Here is a 16933-nt window from a genome sequence, read left to right on the forward strand (position 1 = left end):
CTGATTAGATGAGGCCTACCCTTCTCCCTTTAGACCTTTGACTGATTAGATGAGGCCTACCCTTCTCCCTTTAGACCTTTGACTGATTAGATGGGACCCACCCTTCCCATTTAGACCTTCAACTCATTACATGAAGCCCACCCTTCCCCGCTTCCCCTTTAGACATCCAGCTTATTAATTAGACAAGGCCCACCCCCTTTAGACCTTCGACTGATTAGATGAGGCCGACCCTTCCCTATATGCCTTCAACTGATTAGATGAGGCCCACCCTTCCCCTATATACTTTCCACTGATTAGATGAGGCCCGCCCTTCCCCTATATACCTTCCACTGATCAGGTGAGGCCCACCCTACCCCTGTATACCTTCCACTGATTAGACGAGGCCCACCCTTCCCTATATACCTTCCACTGATTAGATGAGGCCCACCCTTCCCCCTTTGGACCTTCGACTGATTAGTTGAGGCCCGCCCTTCCCCTATATACCTTCCACTGTTTAGATGAGGCCTGCCCTTCCCCTATATACCTTCCACTGATTAGATGAGGCCCACCCTTCCCCTATATACCTTCCACTGATTAGCTGAGGCCCACCCTTCCCTATATACCTTCCACTGATTAGATGAGGCCCACCCTTCCCCCTTTAGACTTTTGACTGATCAGATGAGGCCCACCCTTCCCCCTTTAGATCTTGGATGGATTCGATGAGACCCACCCTTCCCCTTTGGACGTTCAGCTGATTAGATGAAGCCCAGCCTTCCCCTTTAGGCCTTCAACTCATGAATTAGATAAAGCCCACTCTTCCTCTTTACACTTTCAACTGATTAGACGAGGCCCACTCTACCCATTTACACCTTCGACTGATTAGATGAAACCCTCCATTCCCCTTTAGACCTTCGACTGATTAGATGAGGCCCACCCTTCCCCTTTAGAGCTTCAGCTTATTAGATAAGGCCCACCCTTACCCTTTAGACTTTCAACTGATTAAATGAGGCCCACTCTCCCCGTTTAGACCTTTGACTGATTAGATGAAGCCCACCTTTCCCTTTTAGGACCTTTGACTGATTAGATGAGGCCTACCCTTCTCCCTTTAGACCTTTGACTGATTAGATGAGGCCTACCCTTCTCCCTTTAGACCTTTGACTGATTAGATGGGACCCACCCTTCCCATTTAGACCTTCAACTCATTACATGAAGCCCACCCTTCCCCGCTTCCCCTTTAGACATCCAGCTTATTAATTAGACAAGGCCCACCCCCTTTAGACCTTCGACTGATTAGATGAGGCCGACCCTTCCCTATATGCCTTCAACTGATTAGATGAGGCCCACCCTTCCCCTATATACCTTCCACTGATTAGATGAGGCCCGCCCTTCCCCTATATACCTTCCACTGATCAGGTGAGGCCCACCCTACCCCTGTATACCTTCCACTGATTAGATGAGGCCCGCCCTTCCCCTATATACCTTCCACTGTTTAGATGAGGCCTGCCCTTCCCCTATATACCTTCCACTGATTAGATGAGGCCCACCCTTCCCTATATACCTTCCACTGATTAGATGAGGCCCACCCTTCCCCTATATACCTTCCACTGATTAGCTGAGGCCCGCCCTTCCCTATATACCTTCCACTGATTAGATGAGGCCCACCCTTCCCCCTTTAGACTTTTGACTGATCAGATGAGGCCCACCCTTCCCCCTTTAGATCTTGGATGGATTCGATGAGACCCACCCTTCCCCTTTGGACGTTCAGCTGATTAGATGAAGCCCAGCCTTCCCCTTTAGGCCTTCAACTCATGAATTAGATAAAGCCCACTCTTCCTCTTTACACTTTCAACTGATTAGACGAGGCCCACTCTACCCATTTACACCTTCGACTGATTAGATGAAACCCTCCATTCCCCTTTAGACCTTCGACTGATTAGATGAGGCCCACCCTTCCCCTTTAGAGCTTCAGCTTATTAGATAAGGCCCACCCTTACCCTTTAGACTTTCAACTGATTAAATGAGGCCCACTCTCCCCGTTTAGACCTTTGACTGATTAGATGAAGCCCACCTTTCCCTTTTAGGACCTTTGACTGATTAGATGAGGCCTACCCTTCTCCCTTTAGACCTTTGACTGATTAGATGAGGCCTACCCTTCTCCCTTTAGACCTTTGACTGATTAGATGGGACCCACCCTTCCCATTTAGACCTTCAACTCATTACATGAAGCCCACCCTTCCCCACTTCCCCTTTAGACATCCAGCTTATTAATTAGACAAGGCCCACCCCCTTTAGACCTTCGACTGATTAGATGAGGCCGACCCTTCCCTATATGCCTTCAACTGATTAGATGAGGCCCACCCTTCCCCTATATACTTTCCACTGATTAGATGAGGCCCGCCCTTCCCCTATATACCTTCCACTGATCAGGTGAGGCCCACCCTACCCCTGTATACCTTCCACTGATTAGACGAGGCCCACCCTTCCCTATATACCTTCCACTGATTAGATGAGGCCCACCCTTCCCCCTTTGGACCTTCGACTGATTAGTTGAGGCCCGCCCTTCCCCTATATACCTTCCACTGTTTAGATGAGGCCTGCCCTTCCCCTATATACCTTCCACTGATTAGATGAGGCCCACCCTTCCCCTATATACCTTCCACTGATTAGCTGAGGCCCACCCTTCCCTATATACCTTCCACTGATTAGATGAGGCCCACCCTTCCCCCTTTAGACTTTTGACTGATCAGATGAGGCCCACCCTTCCCCCTTTAGATCTTGGATGGATTCGATGAGACCCACCCTTCCCCTTTGGACGTTCAGCTGATTAGATGAAGCCCAGCCTTCCCCTTTAGGCCTTCAACTCATGAATTAGATAAAGCCCACTCTTCCTCTTTACACTTTCAACTGATTAGACGAGGCCCACTCTACCCATTTACACCTTCAACTGATTAGATGAAACCCTCCATTCCCCTTTAGACCTTCGACTGATTAGATGAGGCCCACCCTTCCCCTTTAGAGCTTCAGCTTATTAGATAAGGCCCACCCTTACCCTTTAGACTTTCAACTGATTAAATGAGGCCCACTCTCCCCGTTTACACCTTTGACTGATTAGATGAAGCCCACCATTCTTCTTTACACCTTCGACTGATTAGATGAAGCCCACGCTTCTCCTTTGGACCTTCAACTGATTAGATGAGGCCCACCCTCCCCTTTATTCCTTCGACTGATTAGATGAGGCCTACCCTTCCCTATATACCTTCCACTGATTAGCTGAGGCCCACCCTTCCCCCTTTAGACCTTCGACTAATTAGTTGAGGCCCGCCCTTCCCCTATATACCTTCCACTGATTAGATGAGGCCCGCCCTTCCCCTATATACCTTCCACTGATTAGATGAGGCCCGCCCTTCCCCATTTAGTCCTTCGACTGATTAGCTGAGGCCCGCCCTTCCACTATATACCTTCCACTGATTAGACGAGGCCCACCCTTCGCCGTTTAGACCTTCGAATTATTAGTTGAGGCCCGCCCTTCCCCTATATACCTTCCACTGATTAGATGAGGCCCGCCCTTCCCCCTTTAGACCTTCGACCGATCAGTTGAGGCCCACCCTTCCCCCTTCAGACCTTCGACTGATTAGTTGAGGCCCGCCCTTCCCCTATATATCTTCCACTGATTAGATGAGGCCCACCCTTCCCCCTTGAGACCTTTGACTGATTAGGTGAAGGGCACTCTTCCCCCTTTAAACCTTTGACTGATTAGATGAGGCCCACCCTTCCCCTACATACCTTCCACTGATTAGCTGAGGCCCACCCTTCCCTATATACCTGCGACTGATTAGGTTAGGCCCACCCTTCCCCTATATACCTTCCACTGATTAGCTGAGGCCCACCCTTCCCTATATACCTTCAACTGATTAAATGAGGCCCGCCCGTCCCCTATATACCTTCCACTGATTAGTTGAGGCCCGCCCTTCCCCTATATACCTTCCACGGATGAGGCCCGCCCTTCCTCTATATACCTTCCTCTGATTAGATGAGGCCCACCCTTCCCCTATGTACGTTCCACTGATTAGATGAGGCCCACCCTTCCCCCTTTAGACCTTCCACTGATTAGATGAGGCCCGCCCGTCCCCTATGTACCTTCCACTGTTTAGATGAGGCCCGCCCTTCCCCTATATACCTTCCACTGATTAGATGAGGCCCACCCTTCCCCTATGTACCTTCCACTGATTAGATGAGGCCCGCCCTTCCCCCTTTAGACCTTCGACCGATCAGTTGAGGCCCACCCTTCCCCCTTCAGACCTTCGACTGATTAGTTGAGGCCCGCCCTTCCCCTATATATCTTCCACTGATTAGATGAGGCCCACCCTTCCCCCTTGAGACCTTTGACTGATTAGGTGAAGTGCACTCTTCCCCCTTTAAACCTTTGACTGATTAGATGAGGCCCACCCTTCCCCTACATACCTTCCACTGATTAGCTGAGGCCCACCCTTCCCTATATACCTGCGACTGATTAGGTTAGGCCCACCCTTCCCGTATATACCTTCCACTGATTAGCTGAGGCCCACCCTTCCCTATATACCTTCAACTGATTAAATGAGGCCCGCCCGTCCCCTATATACCTTCCACTGATTAGATGAGGCCCACCCTTCCCCCTTTAGACCTTCGACTGATTAGCTGAGGCCCGCCCTTCCCCTATATACCTTCCACGGATAAGATGAGGCCCGCCCTTCCTCTATATACCTTCCTCTGATTAGATGAGGCCCACCCTTCCCCTATGTACGTTCCACTGATTGGATGAGGCCCACCCTTCCCCCTTTAGACCTTCCACTGATTAGATGAGGCCCGCCCGTCCCCTATGTACCTTCCACTGTTTAGATGAGGCCCGCCCTTCCCCTATATACCTTCCACTGATTAGATGAGGCCCACCCTTCCCCTATGTACCTTCCACTGATTAGACGAGGCCCACCCTTCCCTATATACCTTCCACTGATTAGATGAGGCCCACCCTTCCCCTATGTACCTTCCACTGATTAGATGAGGCCCACCCTTCCCCTATATACCTTCCACTGATTAGATGAGGCCCACCCTTCCCCCTTTAGACCTTCGACCGATCAGTTGAGGCCCACCCTTCCCCCTTCAGACCTTCGACTGATTAGTTGAGGCCCGCCCTTCCCCTATATATCTTCCACTGATTAGATGAGGCCCACCCTTCCCCCTTGAGACCTTTGACTGATTAGGTGAAGTGCACTCTTCCCCCTTTAAACCTTTGACTGATTAGATGAGGCCCACCCTTCCCCTACATACCTTCCACTGATTAGCTGAGGCCCACCCTTCCCTATATACCTTCAACTGATTAAATGAGGCCCGCCCGTCCCCTATATACCTTCCACTGATTAGCTGAGGCCCGCCCTTCCCCTATATACCTTCAACTGATTAAATGAGGCCCGCCCGTCCCCTATATACCTTCCACTGATTAGCTGAGGCCCGCCCTTCCCCTATATACCTTCAACTGATTAAATGAGGCCCGCCCGTCCCCTATATACCTTCCACTGATTAGATGAGGCCCACCCTTCCCCCTTTAGACCTTCGACTGATTAGTTGAGGCCCGCCCTTCCCCTATATACCTTCCACGGATAAGATGAGGCCTGCCCTTCCTCTATATACCTTCCTCTGATTAGATGAGGCCCACCCTTCTCCCTTTAGAGCTTTGACTGATTAGTTGAGGCCCGACCTTCCCCTATATACCTTCCACTGATTAGATGAGGCCCACCCTACCCCTATATACCTTCCACTGATTAGTTGAGGCCCACCCTTCCACTATATACCTTCCACTGATTAGCTGAGGCCCGCCCTTCCCCTATGTACCTTCCACTGATTAGATGAGGCCCACCCTTCCCCTATGTACCTTCCACTGATTAGATGAGGCCCACCCTTCCCCTATATACCTTCCACTGATTAGATGAGGCCCGCCCTTCCCCCTTTAGACCTTCGACCGATCAGTTGAGGCCCACCCTTCCCCCTTCAGACCTTCGACTGATTAGTTGAGGCCCGCCCTTCCCCTATATACCTTCCACGGATAAGATGAGGCCTGCCCTTCCTCTATATACCTTCCTCTGATTAGATGAGGCCCACCCTTCCCCTATGTACGTTCCACTGATTAGATGAGGCCCACCCTTCCCCCTTTAGACCTTCCACTGATTAGATGAGGCCCGCCCGTCCCCTATGTACCTTCCACTGTTTAGATGAGGCCCGCCCTTCCCCTATATACCTTCCACTGATTAGATGAGGCCCACCCTTCCCCTATGTACCTTCCACTGATTAGATGAGGCCCACCCTTCCCCCTTTAGACCTTCGACTGATTAGTTGAGGCCCGCCCTTCCCCTATGTACCTTCCACTGATTAGATGAGGCCCACCCTTCCCCCTTTAGACCTTTGACTGATCAGATGAGGCCCACCCTTCCCCCTTTAGATCTTGGATGGATTCGATGAGACCCACCCTTCCACTTTGGACGTTCAGCTGATTAGATGAAGCCCAGCCTTCCCCTTTAGGCCTTCAACTCATGAATTAGATAAAGCCCACTCTTCCTCTTTACACTTTCAACTGATTAGAGGAGGCCCACTCTACCCATTTACACCTTCAACTGATTAGATGAGGCCCACCCTTCCCCCTTCAGACCTTCGACTGATTAGTTGAGGCCCGCCCTTCCCCTATATATCTTCCACTGATTAGATGAGGCCCACCCTTCCCCCTTCAGACCTTCGACTGATTAGTTGAGGCCCGCCCGTCCCCTATGTACCTTCCACTGTTTAGATGAGGCCCGCCCTTCCCCTATATACCTTCCACTGATTAGATGAGGCCCACCCTTCCCCTATGTACCTTCCACTGATTAGACGAGGCCCACCCTTCCCTATATACCTTCCACTGATTAGATGAGGCCCACCCTTCCCCTATGTACCTTCCACTGATTAGACGAGGCCCACCCTTCCCCTATATACCTTCCACTGATTAGATGAGGCCCGCCCTTCCCCTATGTACCTTCCACTGATTAGACGAGGCCCACCCTTCCCTATATACCTTCCACTGATTAGATGAGGCCCACCCTTCCCCTATGTACCTTCCACTGATTAGATGAGGCCCACCCTTCCCCTATATACCTTCCACTGATTAGATGAGGCCCGCCCTTCCCCCTTTAGACCTTCGACCGATCAGTTGAGGCCCACCCTTCCCCCTTCAGACCTTCGACTGATTAGTTGAGGCCCGCCCTTCCCCTATATACCTTCCACGGATAAGATGAGGCCTGCCCTTCCTCTATATACCTTCCTCTGATTAGATGAGGCCCACCCTTCCCCTATGTACGTTCCACTGATTAGATGAGGCCCACCCTTCCCCCTTTAGACCTTTGACTGATTAGGTGAAGTGCACTCTTCCCCCTTTAAACCTTTGACTGATTAGATGAGGCCCACCCTTCCCCTACATACCTTCCACTGATTAGCTGAGGCCCACCCTTCCCTATATACCTTCGACTGATTAGATTAGGCCCATCCTTCCCCTATATACCTTCCACTGATTAGCTGAGGCCCACCCTTCCCTATATACCTTCAACTGATTAAATGAGGCCCGCCCGTCCCCTATATACCTTCCACTGATTAGCTGAGGCCCGCCCTTCCCCTATATACCTTCAACTGATTAAATGAGGCCCGCCCGTCCCCTATATACCTTCCACTGATTAGATGAGGCCCACCCTTCCCCCTTTAGACCTTCGACTGATTAGTTGAGGCCCGCCCTTCCCCTATATACCTTCCACGGATAAGATGAGGCCTGCCCTTCCTCTATATACCTTCCTCTGATTAGATGAGGCCCACCCTTCCCCTATGTACGTTCCACTGATTAGATGAGGCCCACCCTTCCCCCTTTAGACCTTCCACTGATTAGATGAGGCCCGCCCGTCCCCTATGTACCTTCCACTGTTTAGATGAGGCCCGCCCTTCCCCTATATACCTTCCACTGATTAGATGAGGCCCACCCTTCCCCTATGTACCTTCCACTGATTAGATGAGGCCCACCCTTCCCCCTTTAGACCTTCGACTGATTAGTTGAGGCCCGCCCTTCCCCTATGTACCTTCCACTGATTAGATGAGGCCCACCCTTCCCCCTTTAGACCTTTGACTGATCAGATGAGGCCCACCCTTCCCTATATACCTTCCACTGATTAGTTGAGGCCCACCCTTCCACTATATACCTTCCACTGATTAGCTGAGGCCCGCCCTTCCCCTATGTACCTTCCACTGATTAGATGAGGCCCACCCTTCCCCTATGTACCTTCCACTGATTAGATGAGGCCCACCCTTCCCCCTTTAGACCTTCGACCGATCAGTTGAGGCCCACCCTTCCCCCTTCAGACCTTCGACTGATTAGTTGAGGCCCGCCCTTCCCCTATATATCTTCCACTGATTAGATGAGGCCCACCCTTCCCCCTTGAGACCTTTGACTGATTAGGTGAAGTGCACTCTTCCCCCTTTAAACCTTTGACTGATTAGATGAGGCCCACCCTTCCCCTACATACCTTCCACTGATTAGCTGAGGCCCACCCTTCCCTATATACCTTCGACTGATTAGATTAGGCCCATCCTTCCCCTATATACCTTCCACTGATTAGCTGAGGCCCACCCTTCCCTATATACCTTCAACTGATTAAATGAGGCCCGCCCGTCCCCTATATACCTTCCACTGATTAGCTGAGGCCCGCCCTTCCCCTATATACCTTCAACTGATTAAATGAGGCCCGCCCGTCCCCTATATACCTTCCACTGATTAGATGAGGCCCACCCTTCCCCCTTTAGACCTTCGACTGATTAGTTGAGGCCCGCCCTTCCCCTATATACCTTCCACGGATAAGATGAGGCCTGCCCTTCCTCTATATACCTTCCTCTGATTAGATGAGGCCCACCCTTCTCCCTTTAGAGCTTTGACTGATTAGTTGAGGCCCGACCTTCCCCTATATACCTTCCACTGATTAGATGAGGCCCACCCTACCCCTATATACCTTCCACTGATTAGTTGAGGCCCACCCTTCCACTATATACCTTCCACTGATTAGCTGAGGCCCGCCCTTCCCCTATGTACCTTCCACTGATTAGATGAGGCCCACCCTTCCCCTATGTACCTTCCACTGATTAGATGAGGCCCACCCTTCCCCTATATACCTTCCACTGATTAGATGAGGCCCGCCCTTCCCCCTTTAGACCTTCGACCGATCAGTTGAGGCCCACCCTTCCCCCTTCAGACCTTCGACTGATTAGTTGAGGCCCGCCCTTCCCCTATATACCTTCCACGGATAAGATGAGGCCTGCCCTTCCTCTATATACCTTCCTCTGATTAGATGAGGCCCACCCTTCCCCTATGTACGTTCCACTGATTAGATGAGGCCCACCCTTCCCCCTTTAGACCTTCCACTGATTAGATGAGGCCCGCCCGTCCCCTATGTACCTTCCACTGTTTAGATGAGGCCCGCCCTTCCCCTATATACCTTCCACTGATTAGATGAGGCCCACCCTTCCCCTATGTACCTTCCACTGATTAGATGAGGCCCACCCTTCCCCCTTTAGACCTTCGACTGATTAGTTGAGGCCCGCCCTTCCCCTATGTACCTTCCACTGATTAGATGAGGCCCACCCTTCCCCCTTTAGACCTTTGACTGATCAGATGAGGCCCACCCTTCCCCCTTTAGATCTTGGATGGATTCGATGAGACCCACCCTTCCACTTTGGACGTTCAGCTGATTAGATGAAGCCCAGCCTTCCCCTTTAGGCCTTCAACTCATGAATTAGATAAAGCCCACTCTTCCTCTTTACACTTTCAACTGATTAGAGGAGGCCCACTCTACCCATTTACACCTTCAACTGATTAGATGAGGCCCGTCCTTCCCCCCTTTAGATCTTCAACTGATTAGATGAGGCCCACCCATCCCCCTTCAGCCCTTCGACTGATTAGATGAAGCCCAGCCTTCCCCCCTTCCCCTTTAGACCTTCAGCTTATTAATTACACAAAGCCCACCACCTTCAGACCTTCAACTGATTAGATGAGGCCCACCCCCTTTAGACCTTTGACTGATTAGATAAGGCCCACCCACATTCTCCAGTCCAATTTCTTTTCCTGGAAATCAGCTGATTGTGGACTTGACATCTACAAAGCCCCTTCGTACCAGCCGCTGAGTCATGGTTCGATTCAATAACTGGGGACTGTAGCCTAGTCACGGGGACACGTCAGTGGTGCCGGGTATCAGAGACGAAGGCCAAGAGATGAAAGAGAAACAGAGACTGAACCCAAAAGAGGCAGACACACAGGAAGATGGAGATAGAGACCCAGAGATGGGGGTGGAAGAAGGTGAGAGGGGGAGGAAAGAGAGACAGAGAGGGAGACAGAAAAGAGGCAGAGAGACCAAGAGAGAGGCTGAACAGCAAGACCCCAGAGAGGGTGACTAAGGGTGAGAGACTTGCGTGACCCACATCCCAAGACCCCGTGGGTGGCCCTCTCCCACTCAACTCTCTCCAGCTCAGGGGCTGTGTCTTCCTCCCATGGGGAACTCCAGTTCGAGCCCAGGGTTGCCCCCACCGCCCTCTTCCCTGCCACATAGGTAACATCCTCCTGGTTGCCACTTGCACACCCCCATCCTAGACCCGGCCATCTGTCATTCCGTTACCTTCCACCCCAACGCCAGCCTCCTCCCCGGCCCCCGCTTCTTTCCACTGACCCCCAGGGGTCCCCCACATCGAGGTGCCAGGATGACGGCTTCAGGCTTCAACCTTCCCTTCTCTGAGCTCCGTCAGCTCCAGGGGCTTAGCACCTGCTGTACCCTGCCGTGGTTTCATGCTCACAAGCTCTTCCAAAGACCACCCTGTTCATCGTCAACTATGAGGTACCATGGGTGGATCTGTCTCAGATCTTTACCCCAGGAAAAATTCCTGGCCAGGTGCAGTGGCTCACGCCTGTCATCCCAGCTTTTTGGGAGGCCGAGGCGAGTGGATCACCTCGATGTCAGGAGTTTGAGACCAGCCTGGCCAACATGGTAAAACCCCATCTCCACTGAAAGTACAAAATTTAGCTGGTGGCGGCTAAAGGGGGAAGGGTGGGCCTCATCTAATCAGTCGAAGGTATATAGGGGGAAGGGTGGGCCTCGTCTAGTCAGTCAAAGGTCTAAAGGGGGAAGGGTGGGCCTCATCTAATCAGTTGAAGGTCTATAGGGGGAAGGGTGGGCCTCGTCTAATCAGTTGAAGGTATATAGGGTAGGGTGGGCCTCATCTAATCAGTTAAAAGTCTAAAGGGGGAAGGGTGGGCCTTGTCTAATCAGTCGAAGGTATACGGGGGAAGGGTGGGCCTCATCTAGTCAGTTAAAGGTCTAAAGGGGAAGGGTGGGCCTCATCTAATCAGTTGAAGGTATATAGGGAAGGGTGGGACTCATCTAATCAGTCGAAGGTCTAAAGGGGGAAGGGGGGCCTCGTCTAATCAGTTGAAGGTACATAGGATAGGGTGGGCCTCATCTAATCACGTGAAGGTATATAGGGTAGGCCGGGCCTCATCTAATCAGTTGAAGGTAGATAGGGAAGGGTGGGCCTCGTCTAATCAGTTGAAGGTATATAGGATAGGGTGGGCCTCATCTAATCACTCGAAGGTATATAGGGTAGGCTGGGCCTCATCTAATCAGTTGAAGGTATATAGGGAAGGGTGGGCCTCGTCTAACCAGTCGAAGGTCTAAAGGGGGAAGGGGGGCCTCGTCTAATCAGTTGAAGGTATATAGGATAGGGTGGGCCTCATCTAATCACATGAAGGTATATAGGGTAGGGTGGGCCTCATCTAATCAGTTAAAAGTCTAAAGGGGAAGGGGGGCTTCGTCTAATCAGTTGAAGGAATATAGGGAAGGGTGGGCCTCATCTAATCAGCTGAAGGTCTAAAGCGGGAAGGGGGGCCTCGTCTAATCAGTTGAAGGTATATAGGGAAGGGTGGGCCTCATCTAATCAGTCGAAGGTCTAAAGGAGAAGGGTGGGCCTCATCTGATCAGTCAAATTTGTGGTGGCGGTCACCTGTAATCCCAGCTACTCAGGAGGCTGAGGCAGGAGAATCGCTTGAACCCGGGAGGCCGAGGTTGCAGTGAGCTGAGATGACACCACTGCACTCCAGCCTGGGCAATAGAATGAGACTCCGTCTCGAGGGAGAAAAAGAAAATAAACACAGCCCACTGAGTCCCAGGCTGAGCTCGTGAAGATCTGACAGCCTGAACCCTCCTTTTTCTCAGATCATCTGGGAGGAATTCACCCCAGAGGAAGGTAAAGGCTACCGCGAAGAGGTCTTGACCGTGAAGGAAATTACCTGAGACCCAGAGAGTGTAGGAATGGCATGGACATCTCCGCCTCTGCGACAGTGAGGAACTGTTTTCTTGATGATGCTGTGAACCTTTATATCATTTTCTATGTTTTTATTTAAAAACATGACATTTGGGGCTGGGGGCGGTGGCTCACGCCTGTAATCCCAGCACTTTGGGAGGCCAAGGCAGGCAGATCACCTGAGGTCAGGAGTTCAAGACCAGCCTGCCCAACATGGTGAAACCCCATCTGGACTAAAATTGCAGAAATTTACCCAGGAGCGGTGGCGGGCGCCCATCATCCCAGCTACTTGGGAGGCTGAGGCGGGAGAATTGCTTGAACCCGTGAGGCGGAGGTTGTAGTGAGCCGAGATCGCGCCATTGCACACCAAGCTGGGTGACAGAGCAAGATTGCATCTCAAAACAAACAATAATAATAAATAATAAAAACCTGATATTTGGCTGGGCGCCGTGGCTCATGCCTGTAATCCTGATACTTTGGAGGATTGCTGGAGACAGGAGTTTAAGACCAGTCTGGGCAACATAGCAAGACCCTGTCTCTACCAAAAAGGCAAAAATTAGCTGGGCGTGGTGGCTTGTGCCTGTAGTGCCAGCTATCCGGGAGGCTGAGGTGGGAGGATCACTTGAGTTCAAGCTGACAGTAAGCTATGATTGCACCGCTGCACTCCAGCCTGGGTGACAAACTAAGACCCCATCTCTCTGTCTCAAAAAAAGTGATATTTCGCAAAGATGCTTAGACTCCAAGAAGCTTTTGCATCTCCTTCCAACCCAACCACTGAGGTACTGTGTAGCCTCCTCCTTGAATAACTGACCTGGTGAGCTGAGATTGCGCCATTGCAATCCAGCCTGGGCTACAAAAGCAAAACTCCATCTCATTTAAAAAAAAAAAAAAAAAAAATTGATGGCCGGGCGCGGTGGCTCACACCAGTAATCCCAGCACTTTGGGAGGCTGAGGCGGGCGGATCACGAGGTCAGGAGATCGAGACCAGCCTGGCTAACATAGTGAAACCCCATCTCTACTAAAAATACAAAAAATTAGCCAGACGTGGTAGCGGGCGCCTGTAGTCCCAGCTACTCGGGAGGCTGAGGCAGGAGAATGGCGTGAACCCGGGAGGAGGAGGTTGCAGTGAGCCGAGATCACAACACCGCACTCCAGCCTGGATGACATAGCAAGACTCCATCTCAAAAAAAAAAAAAAAAAATTATTATTGTACAGTGCCAGGCCTCCCTGGGTTATAAATCCAGTTTTTAGTAGGTCCGGTTCCTTCTGCAGGACAAAGTGATGATATAGTTTGGTTGTTTGTCCTTTGCAAATCTCAGTTTGAAATTTGGTTCTCTGGGTCGGAGGTGGGACCTGGCAGGAGGTGTTTGAATCAAGAGGGGGCGGACTCCTTATAGATGGCTTGGTGCCTTTCTTGTAGTAATGAGTGAGTTCTTTCTCTATTTGTTCCTGAAAGAGCTGGTTATGAAAAAGAGGCTGGTACCCAGGCGCGGTGGCTCACGCCTGTAATCCTAGCACTTTGGGAGGCCGAGGCGGGTGGATTGCCTGAGCTCATGAGTTCGAGACCAGCCTGGGCAACATGGTGAAACCCCGTTTCTACTAAAATACAAAAAATTAGCCGGGTGTGGTGGCAGGTGCACCTGTAGTCCCAGCTACTCGGGAGGCTGAGACAGGAGGATCGCTTGAACCTGGGAGGCGGAGGCTGCAGTGAGCCAAGATCACGCCATTGCACTCCAGCCTGGGCAACAGAGTTAGATTCTGTCTCCAAAAAAAAAGGTAAAAAGAAAAAGAGGCTGGTACCTCCTTCCCTGCCTCTTGCCACCTCTCCCAACATGTAACACCAGCTCCCCTTCCTCTCCCACCAGGAGTGGAAGTTGTTGAGGTTCTCAGCAGCAGATGCTGAAGGCACAATTCCTGTACAGTCTGTGGAATCATCAGCCAAATAAACCTGTTTTTTTTTTTTTTAAGTTGGAGTCTTGCTTTGTCGCCAGGCTGGAGTGCAGTGGCACAATCTCTGCTCACTGCAACCTCCATCTCCCCAGTTCAAGCAATTCCCCTGCCTCAGCCTCCCAAGTGGCTGGGAGTACAGGCGCCCGCCACCATTCCCGGCTACTTTTTTTTGTTTTGTTTTGTATTTTAGTAGAGACAGGGTTTCACCCTGTTGGTCAGGCTTGTCTCGAACTCCTGACCTCGTGATCCGCCCCCCCTTGGCCTCTCCACGTGCTGGGATGACAGGCCTGAGCCACCGCGTCCAGCCAAATAAACCTCTCTTTAAAACACATTACCCAGCCTCGGGAATCCCTTTGTAGCAACGCAAAACAGACTAAGACGAGACGGAAATTCATTTCCCTCCATTTCCCACATCTAGAAAAGGCTGACTTTCTTCATTGGTGGTTGCTGTCACTCAGGCCTGCTGTTGCCTCCTCATATCTCACTGGACTGTGACTCTCCTACCTCCCTCTTATAAGGACAATTATTATTATTATTATAAATTATTATTATTATTTGAGATGGAGTCTCGCTCTGTCATTCAGGCTGGAGTGCAGTGGCACGATCTCAGCTCACTACAACCTCCACCTCCCGGGTTCAGGCAATTCTCATGCCTCAGCCTCTCGAGTAGCTGGGATGACAGGCACCTGCCACCACACCTGGCTAATTTTTGTATTTTTAGTAGAGATGGGGTTTCACCATGTTGACCTGACCACAGGTGACCCACCTGCCTCAACCTCTCAAAGTGCTGGGATTACAGGTGTGAACCACCACACCTGTTCCTTATAAGGACAATTGTAATTACATGTCAGGCCCATGTGGACACTCCAGAATCATCTCTCCATGGCAATATCCCTGGAATAAAAGTCCTCCTTCCATAGAGAGCATTCTGTAATGTGTCGACAGCATGCTTATCCAGGTAAGAACATGCTGGGGACCATTATTCTGTCTCCCACATGGAATTAGGACGTGGACATATTTGGGGCCATTATTCTGTCTCCCACATGGGATTAGGACGTGGACATCTTTGGGGCCATTATTCTGTCTCCCACATGGAATTAGGACGTGGACATCTTTGGGGCCATTATTCTGTCTCCCACATGGGATTAGGACATGGCCATATTTACGGGACATTATTTTGCCTCCCACGATCAGTGAGTAATTCAATCGCCACAGATACTGAAACATCAACTGAGATGGTGGCTGACAGGTGATCTAGGGCCTACAGGGGACTTCAGGGCTTGGAGCCAAGAGAGAGCCGAGCTTGGGATGGATCTGACGATGAGGTGGCAGCTGTTTCCTCCCTCGTGGGTGTTCCACGTCCCTCCTGCAAACCCCAGCCAGCCCCTTGCTTCCGAGTTGCAGGGGAGATTTGACGATGGAGCAGAGGCAGTCTTCCGGAACCTTCTACCCCTGACCTTTTGATTCACAAGTCAAAGCTTGGGGAAGAGATGGGGCCAGGCTCTTGGCGGGGAGAAGCGTCTAAAACACAGCAAGGAAGGAAAAGCGTGGAATCCTCTGGGCCTGCAAGAAGTGAGAGGAGGAGACTCCCACAGGGCACCCCAGGAAGCAGGTCCACCTCCCCAAGGGAGCACCACATTCCTGGGTAGGCACCTGTGGGTTTCAGAGACCTCAGGCCCCATTTAGCTCAGAAGCAGAGGCCTCGTGTCAAAGAGACAGCAGAGGCCGGGCGTGGTGGCCATGCCTACAATCCCAGCGCTTTGCCAGGCCAAGGCAGGTGGATCACTTGAGGTCAGGAGTTCAAAACCAGCCTGGCCAACGTGGTGAAACTCATCTCTACTACAAATATAAAATAAAAATAAAAATAAAAAAAGCTGGGTGTGGTGGCACACGCCTGTAATCCCAGCTACTCAGGAGGCTGAGGCAGGAGAATCACTTGAACCTGGGAGGCAGAGGTTGCAGTGAGCCGAGATCACGCCACTGCACTCCAGTCTGGGTGACAGAGAGGAGCTGTGGCCAGGCACAGTGGCTCATGCCTGGAATCCCAGCACTTTGGGAGGCCGAGGCGGGCGGATCACCTGAGGTCAGGAGTTCGAGACCAGCCTGGCCAACATGGTGAAACTCCGTCTCTGCTAAAGATACAAAATCTTAGCCGGGTGTGGCAGGCACCTGTAATTGCAGGTGCTGTACTCAGGAGGCTGAGGCAGGAGAATCGCTTGAACCTGGGAGGCAGAGGTTGCAGTGAGCCCAGATCATGCGATTGCACTCTGGCCTGGGTGACAGGGCGAGATTCTGTCTCAAAATAAATGAATAAATAAAATAAAATAAAATAAAATAAAAAATAAAAAACAGCCAGCAGAGATAGGGCCTAGGATGACTGAGGCCCCTGAAGGCTGTGGCGATCAGCCCCTCCCCTGTGTTCTTTGGCACCTAAGGACCCTCTCCAAGGAATGGGTGGGCAGAGGCTGTCAATATTGGCTGAGAGGGAGCTTTTGCAGAACCGCACTGCACCTGCCCAACCGTACTGCACCTGCCCAACCCCACTGCACCTGCCCAACCCCACTGCACCTGCCCAACCCCACTGTGCCTGTCCAACCCCACTGCACCTGCCGAATCCCACTGCACC

At 51.5% G+C, this 16933-nt stretch overlaps 1 protein-coding gene across 4 annotated transcripts in view; it reads left to right on the forward strand.

Moving 5' to 3' along the window:
* Positions 1–16656, forward strand: part of LOC129395249 (granulocyte-macrophage colony-stimulating factor receptor subunit alpha) — a 90448-nt gene extending 73792 nt beyond the window's left edge. For all 4 annotated transcript variants that reach the window (XM_055106248.2, XM_055106249.2, XM_055106250.2 and 1 more), the window contains exon 13: positions 12270–16656. In XM_055106248.2, coding sequence (XP_054962223.1) covers positions 12270–12347 — 78 coding nt within the window. In that variant the 3' untranslated portion in view covers positions 12348–16656. The remainder of the gene's footprint in view (positions 1–12269) is intronic.
* Positions 16657–16933: the final 277 nt, after the last annotated feature.

Source organism: Pan paniscus, chromosome X, assembly GCF_029289425.2.
Source record: "Pan paniscus chromosome X, NHGRI_mPanPan1-v2.0_pri, whole genome shotgun sequence".
Lineage (NCBI taxonomy): Eukaryota > Metazoa > Chordata > Mammalia > Primates > Hominidae > Pan > Pan paniscus.